The 8,710-nt window shown below is 38.6% G+C and overlaps 1 protein-coding gene across 1 annotated transcript; it reads left to right on the top strand.

The window, feature by feature from the left end:
- Nucleotides 1–621: 621 nt before the first annotated feature.
- LOC140877509 (uncharacterized) lies at nt 622–2,353 on the top strand. The gene is made up of 2 exons (XM_073281047.1): nt 622–1,409; nt 2,121–2,353. The coding sequence occupies exons 1-2, from the start codon at nt 622–624 to the stop codon at nt 2,260–2,262; spliced, it is 930 nt and encodes a 309-aa protein (XP_073137148.1). The 3' UTR covers nt 2,263–2,353.
- The last annotated feature ends 6,357 nt before the right edge of the window (nt 2,354–8,710 follow it).

The raw sequence follows: 8,710 nt of genomic DNA, 5'->3' as shown, positions 1-8,710 counted from the left end.
TATTATATGCTCGAGCTCAATTTCATATTTCATGAGCTCGAATGAAACTCAAACTCGAGCCCAGTTGTATGCTTGAGGAGCTCGTTTAATGAGCCTGAAAACAAGCTCGCTTAACGAGGCGAACTCAAACCAGACTCAATAAATATGATAAACGAACTATTAATAAACCGAGATCGACCATTTATATATATCAAGAGAGTTGAGCTCGAGCCTCATGGAAAAACCTCAAACCGAACTCAAGCGTTTATATATAATTAATTAAACGAGTCGAACTCGACTCTAATACTAATTATCTCACCTCATTTACGTCCCTATCATAACATAACCAAAAAGAAAAAGAAACACGAAATTTGACTTAAAATTCAACCGTCCAACACAAGCCATTCAAAAATTTGACGCAAAAAAACATAATTTTCCTAATTAATACAATTTTCCACCTCCACTTAAAATTCTTTAAACATCACCTTTTATTTTCCCAATGAGAAAACAAAGGTAGAAACACAAAAAAAAAAAAGAATTCCTTAATTGAATCAACAAACATTTCACAATTCCCATCCCCGCCGGAGCCGCCGCCCATATCTCACACAAACATTTCACAAAAAACCACCGTATAATTAGGCCATGCAATCTCATAATAACATCATGAAAATTAATCAAAACTACAATACAATAATTGAATCCACCCACAAAATCAACAAGAAGGTCGCAAACATTCCCAACGTCCACCACTCGAGAAGCCACGGCTCCACCACCCAAGCCTGCGCCGCCTGCAAATACCAGCGTCGGAAGTGCGCCGCCGACTGCATTTTGGCCCCTTATTTCCCCCACGATCGCCAACGGCAGTTCTTGAACGCACACCGCCTTTTCGGCGTCAGCAACATCGTAAAGATTGTCCGCCACCTCGAAGCGCCGGCGAAAGACCAGGCCATGCGTACGATTATCTTCCAATCCGACGCACGTGCCGCCGACCCTGTTGGCGGGTGCTACCGCATAATACGTGACCTGCAGCAGCGCATAAACATGGCAAACGCAGAGCTTGAGATTGTTCTCCAACACCTTGCCCTTTGCCGCGCGGCGCAACAGGATCCGGTGGTGCAGATGGATGCCGGAAATTGTATCATTAACGATCATGAGAAATGGAGGGGGGATGATGATCAGTACATGGTGGCGGCGGAGGATTTCAGTTCTTCATGGGGTTTCATGCATGCACATGCGAGTACTGGAGAATCTACGTCTTCTTCGTTTCCTTATCATGATCATGTGACGAAATTTTCCATGGATGGATGCAATGTTGATATCAAACCAATTCTTGATAATTTGTCCATTGGTGACGATGATGATATAAATATTGATCACAGAGAAGGGGTGTTTAAATTTGATTCCAATATTAATGGAACCATTATACCAAGGTAATTATTTATAATTACCTTCTCTGCTACATTACTAGCTAGTAATTTTATTATATATATAAAAATTCCAAGTTATTATGGCGTTTGAAATTTTGATGATGAAAATATGATTTTGGTCGAAACTTTAGTACAACCTTAAATTTATGTTGCCACTGAGACCACATGGTAGGCCTCCAGTTGTATCTTTAGATTATTTTATGAAAAAATTGCAACTTTAGTTTTGTATGTTTGTCACATTGCGATTTTGATCCCTATGTTTTCACATTTCAGTTTTAGTTCTGCATGTTTTGATTTTTGGCAATTTCGATCCTTTAATTTTATTCGAAAATGCTTACGTGGCACTGTACACGTCAGCTCCACATCAGCATTGAATTGGTGTCACATTAGTGCCACGTCGGAAAAAAGACTAAAATTGCCAAAAAAATAAAGATAGCGGACTAAAACTGAAATCTGAAAATATAAAGAACTGAAATCGCAAAATGACAAACATACAAGACCAAAAAAGCAATTTTCCCTTATTTTATTGTGAGAAAGATTGCATGAACATCCAAAAATCCCCATATATCTTACATGCGAATATATATAAAAAAATATTACTTGGCTAACTTTGAATAAATTCAATTGTTTGTAATAAAAATACTCGAATGAATTGAATTGCGAAGCATTCATGATTTAAAATAATATTTTACTGAATAAAAAATTTTGATGCAGCAACAACAGCAATGGAGTGTTGATAGAAGAGAAAAGCAACTTCAAAGAAGAGGATTTAGGGTGCTATATTCCATCTGTTAAAGATCATCAAGATTTAAAGGCTGCTGCAACTTTTTTCACACTTTCAAATTGCGATAGTTAAAGTTACAATTAAAGTTATTTACAAATTTTGTAGAGGATTAATTGAGTATTTATTATCTCCAAAAACGATACTTAATTTTATTGAAATAGATTCTCTATAAGTTCAGATCAGTTAATTACGAAATGAGCTAGTATATATGCATATTATTTTAAAACTATAATTAATGTTGTTTTTGTTGGAAATATAGATCGAGCTTCCGGAACAGCTCCGTCTATAAAATAAAATTTATTTTTGATCAAATCAAACTACAGCGAAATAAATTAATTACACAATTTTATAAATCATAATCGAACATATGAATATAAACTAATGATAAATTTAAAATTTCCAAAAAAAAAAATTATAGAATATTAACTAACATATCTTTTACTTTTCCTCCCTTTTGTGAATTTGAGATGCGTAGAAACCACAACCTTCCAATACGATCCTTCCTATTCACGGTAGTATGTGGGCACTATAAAACACAAATATGAGAAACCAAAATTTTTTCTACGTTATTTTCAACACATGAAAACGTAGAATATGATCATAAAAATTAGGTGGGATTCTAAACCAAAAATATTATTTAAAAAAAATTCTCAAAAAATTTTCACCACCACCACTTTCTATCATTTCATCGAGGGTATCTACATGGCCGGCTCCAAGGAGAGGCCACCTAGGCGGTTGCCTAGAGACTCCTCCTGGTGGGGGACTCAATTTTTTTAATTATTATTTTTCATTTTTCTATTTAAAATTAATTTTAAGCAAGTCTCTCAATTATTTTTTTGAAAATTTAAAAAAGTTTCCTCATTTTTGTGTAAAAAAGAAAGCCTTCTTAAAAAAATCTTTTTCTTCGTTAAACTGCCGCATGTGAGTTAGTGTTCAAATTGAGTCAAATATATCATGTCATTTCTCGTTGCATGTGATTTTCTTGTATGTTTGTTTATTGTGGTTGGTGTTTATATATATATATATAGAGAGTTCCTTTATGGTGCCCAACAACTATGCCCAACTCTGTGCCCACCATGTACATTAATATGTGAGTTGACCAGAACAATTGGTGAGTTGACTTATACATGGTGGACACGGAGTTGGGCATAGTTGTTGGGCACATATAAAAGAACTCTATATATATATATAGAAATTTTCAGCTGTCCAACCAATGATGCCCAACTCGTCCTAGACAACTAAAACCCGTTAGTGGGTTTTAGTGATACAATTTTTTTTAAAAAAAACAACTAAAACCCGGTAGTGGGTTTTAGTAGTCGGGGACGAGTTGGGCAGGAATGGTTGGGCAGCTGAAAATTACTCTATATATATATATATATATTATTGATTTGGTCTTTGGTCTCCGAAATTATATAATACTGACAGATTTTTACTTATTATTACTTGCATATGTTAGAATTTAAATTGGTTTTGAAAAAAACTATTTACGCTTCCTTAATTTGACGATTCATATTATATTTGTATTTTTTAAGATTAGAAACGTGTGTAGAAGGGGATAAATACATACTTATGAAATTTTTCTGCTAAAAAATCAGTTCAGTTGAGGTGTCAACTGAACCATTGTTCTTTCTTGACTGTCGATGCCAGTTAAACAACAGAGAGTGTGCGAAAAGAGATCGACTGACATATTAGAAAAATTGAATAAATGACTCGAAAATAATATTGGCTGAAAGTAAACGAACGTGAATATGTTTATAGATGTTCGAAGATTTAAATGCTCTTGTGCCACCCCTTATATCACTCACTAGAAGAATTTCACTTGAAGACTTTGAGAATTACAACAACTTGTAAAACCCCGATTCAGTTAGGACTAATCACACTTCTCAACTGAAACTCCTAGTCTCGACTAAACTATTACAGTATACAACCGATGTGAATTACAACTCAAGACTTGCACAAATATGATACTTTATATTTAATGAGATAATAACTTGATGTGTGTACTTTGATATCTTTGATATTTCGTATTTGAAAATTCAGTTGACTCTCGAAAACTTGCGAGTGCTTGATAATGCTTAGAAAATGGGAGGGCCTTCTCAATAAATTTCACCTCCTATTTGTAGTGTAATACCCCGTAACCGAAATTGGTAATTAAGAGATTAATTATGTTAATTAAACCAATTTGGTATCTGAAGGATCGGAAGCTCCGATGCAGGATCGGAAGCTCCGATCGATATTATGTCATGCATGACGTGTGGCAGGATCGAAAACTCCGATCGCCCTATCCGAAGTCAACCAGTGAGATTTTGACATGTGGCAGATAAGGATGTTCGGAAGCTCCGATGGCAGGGTCGGACGTTCCGATCAAGGATCGAAAGTTCCGATCGAGGATCGGAGGTTCCGATCGATGCCTATAAATATAAGGTCCAAGGCATTCATTTCTTGCCAATTCCGAATTCTCTCCTTCGCCCTCGTGGTCCTATTTTAGGGCTTTGGGTACTCTTATTTTAGAGTTGGAGTAGGGTATTTATTTTAGTATAGTCAGACAGTGTCTGACATAGTATCGGAGCAGTGCTCGTGTTGTAGAGCCGTGTTCGAGGCTGTGGATTCGCAGCAGGGGAGTGCCCTAGTTGCGGGATAGTCGCCATCAGTGGGCTGACGACGGACGCAGGTATAGCTATGGCCTCCTTAAATTATTTAGGAGTATGCAATAGCTTAGTTAAGGCTTTTAGCGCTTATTGAATGATGCATGGGTATTTGCATTGTAGACTTGATGATAGGCTTGGAACCTAGAGTGGGACTACTAGGACTGCCTTAGAAAGGTACGTAAGTACTGACTGAGATTGCCAGCGGATATGCATGCTTATATGTTGCATTATGTGTTTGCATGTTATTATTGTTATGCGGCATGTGCATATCATCTTGTGCATGTACATCTGTATATCTTTCGAGATGAGCCAGTTAGGTTTGCTCAGCCCTGTTAGGACATTTGATATCGAGTAGCCTTAGGTACTGATACCTCGAGGACTCCGCGGTCTGCGTCCGGGATTCGGGAATGAATGGTCGCACACAGTGGTTAGCTACCCCGATGTGACGAGCTTATATCCCAGGCGCCAGTTTGAGCAGTTTGTATACAGTTATCCCAGATATGGATACCCGGTCATTTGCATGCATCATATTTGTATGTTTATCCGTGCTTTCGTATTGAGCTTAGAGCTCACGTCCAGTATTTTTTGTGTATCTCGATACCCTATTCGATGTGGCAGGTATAGGTGCAGGATTGAGCACCAGGAGCCTGGAGTAGCCAGTGACCTTGAAGATAGCAGGATTAGCTGTAGGTTTTATTTAAAGTAATTCGATTGCGTTGTATAAATCGAGTTTGATTAGCCGGTTGTATTCTGCCGGTCTACTTGTATTTAGTCTTCCGCAGCAATTTGATTTAATGCATGCTTAATTATGCTCTTAACTCTGATTAGGTAGTGGATCCGGGTCGGGTCGCTACATTTATTGGTATCAGAGCACTGCATGCAAGGGACTTAGGAAATTAATAATAAGACTTCTTGATTATCCTTGTAGGATTGATTGAGGCTAGCGAAAGAAGATTTGGTTCTTCATTGCCAAGGTTTGCGGCAGGAGTTTTTACTATAAGGAATGCAACAGTGAACACCAGTAGTAGCATATCGATAGATAGACTGACTGCTGTGGACGGATCATCATTCGATGCATTGGGATGTTGATCGAATAACATATGGATTCCAGCCAGGGAAGACTGGAAGAGAAGATCGGTTATATCGCGTCAGATACCTTTGAGGGCTTTTTGGAACGAATGGTGTTTAGTAATCCATGTGGTTCCAGTCCTTGAAGATTCTCCACTCGTAGTTGGAGAGATTGTCAGATAGACCTTCACCAGAGAATGCCTCGAGTTCCTAAAGCATGACAGGTTTCGAGAGTGAGGTCTTTAACCTCGTGCAGAACATGGTTTTGCCGGTATGCTTGTATCGATGCTTTTGGTAGGCATACGGAAAACTTCATGTTCAAAAGCATGATTTAGATACAAGAAGAACGCTGATGGTAGATCGTGAGCAGAAGAAGTCGACTGACATGCACTGATGCAGAGCATAGCTGGTTAGCTATCACGTGCCATTTCTCTGGAGTTCTTCGCTGGAGGACATGTAGAGAGACTTGGATGGAAGTATGCTTGTATGGATGCGTGTGTCGATTGGAAGCTTCATGCTCAAGGAGTGAAGACAAGTTCGACGATTTTAAATATTGTATTGATGTATTTGTAAACAGTATTTCAGTTGTAATGAATCATCAGAATTTGGTTGTATCAGTTCAAGTTATTGGATGTACATTTTGTTGTATTTTGAATACTATATGTATTACATGGGATTGTAATAAAGGAAATTGTACATAACTTGAAGTAATGATACATGTTTTACTTATTCAAAGATTCGTGTTTGATTACAAGTAATTTTACTAAGTTTGGCTTGGAATTAGTTGACTAATCAACTAGGATAGCTCATGGATTTTGAGTAAGTCAACGGTAACGGATTGACATGGGGTTATTCTAGTTGTCTTCCTAGGGATGACCTAATTAGTCGTTTTACTGAGTTAGTGCCATTGATGAGGTAATTCATCTGGGAGCATGGAAATATCGATCTTGTTTGGGATTTTGAGTTTTTGTTCTAAGTTGTTTCCTTAGGACAGTAGTCTGATTGACCTGCATAGTTGAGATTTCGTGATGATGGGATTTCATCGGGATACCAAGTCGGGTATATGCCGAGAGTTGTGGACTAGGACCATGACTAGACATGATGGAGCGCGACCCTATGCCAGTGTTACTCTGGGAGTCTTTCGTACTTCGGAGAATGCCAGGAAGCCTTCGTGCTTCAGGATTTGGCGGTGGGAAGACTACTTATTCTAGAGTTTTGGTAACACTCACGATGGGGTATGACATTGGATTGGATGCCTGGTTAGGTGTCAGCGGTTTAGATATCGTCTGACTGTCGTCAGAGATATTGGTTTGCAGTTTTGTCACAAGGACCAGTCTTGGAGGGATTTTCCTTGACAAGTACGTACTCTGAACAGATAGTTTTAGTCTATTGGATACTGCTAGACTAGTGGATCTAGTCGGGGTTTGGATGCTCTTGTGATAGGGGCTATCCAGGAGTTTTGGTTTGTGAAATTCCTGAAACATTTGACTCGGAGATGAGTAGTTTTCAGCATTAATGGTTTCCTTCAGTGATAGATTATATCCGATGCTAAGGATTGTACATGACTATTTGAGGCGTGAGGATAGCGTGATTTATGCCAGTGTACACTTGGTGGTGATTTCAGGTGGGACACCGCGGCAAGTAACCTCAGTCTTGATTTGTTGCAGTCTTAGCAAGAGATATAGTTATCAGGAGCAAGTTTAGCGACAGTTGGTAGTGAGTCAGTATCGATGCGAGATTGGTACTGGTGACTACTAATAGCTATTGTCTGACTTTGTCAGAGATATGTAAGTTGAATCAGCTGTGATTCTTTTGATTCCAAGTATTTGGGATATGCGGACGTATGGCCGTGAGATCATGATTATTGATCGAGCCATGTGAGATTTCAAATGACCAAGACCTGGCGGATGGTTGCCATAATTTGGTTGGTACTGACAAGTTGTGTGATAGTCACAACTTATCGACGAGATCGATTGGTTGAGCAGATCAGTAATTAAGATATCATGAACCGAGAGATACTTGGGACGATACTATAAGCCGTCGTTCTTATGAGTTTGGATCCTTTAAGTAAATGTCTCGGAACAGTAAGAGAATTATTTGCATTCAGGATTCTCGGGTGGTTGAGATTTTCGGAGTGCAGTCGTTTGGACTTTCAAGTTCGATAGATCACGGGAGGTGATTGCATGTTTTGACTTTGGTAAGTCATGGCTAGTTCGATAACTCGGGTAAAGTTATCAGTGGTAAGAGAAGACATAATTGATCTGAACATTGATTGGTATTAGCAATGGTTGACCCAGTTTTGGAAATAGAATTGTTCCATGCTATTGGATTACAGTTTTGGGAACTGTTAGCCGAATACTTGTTTAGGCATTTCCAGCAGTTTTCTCGGAGGATTTTTGTTAAATTGTGATTCGACGAGTGTTGCGGAATTCAATGAGCATTAGCAGGCCAATATCAGTTGTTTGTTCGTGGGATGATACGACAGCTGAGACTGTGTTCAGAGTCTAGTGAGATTGTTGTCGGTGATTTCCCAGTACATTCTGATGTGCTATGCCATTGAGGTGTTGGGATCGACCGAGATCTATCGGGTAAATTCGTTGGTTTACCGCATGTGTCATGGATTGCGCGAAGGGTTGAGGTGAACTAGTTTTGTTCATCTTGGTAGCAAGTCAAGTGTGACTTGGGATTGTTATCTATGGTTGGATAACCAGTGTTGCGAATTCAATTGATATCTCGAGTAACGAGATAGTGGTGATCTTTAATCTAGACTACTAATGTTGTAGATGTTGCGGTCCCATCTATGT

This window comes from Henckelia pumila, chromosome 2 (assembly GCF_033568475.1).
Source record: "Henckelia pumila isolate YLH828 chromosome 2, ASM3356847v2, whole genome shotgun sequence".
NCBI classification, from domain to species: Eukaryota; Viridiplantae; Streptophyta; class Magnoliopsida; order Lamiales; family Gesneriaceae; genus Henckelia; species Henckelia pumila.
This window is presented reverse-complemented; position numbering and strand designations above follow the sequence as displayed.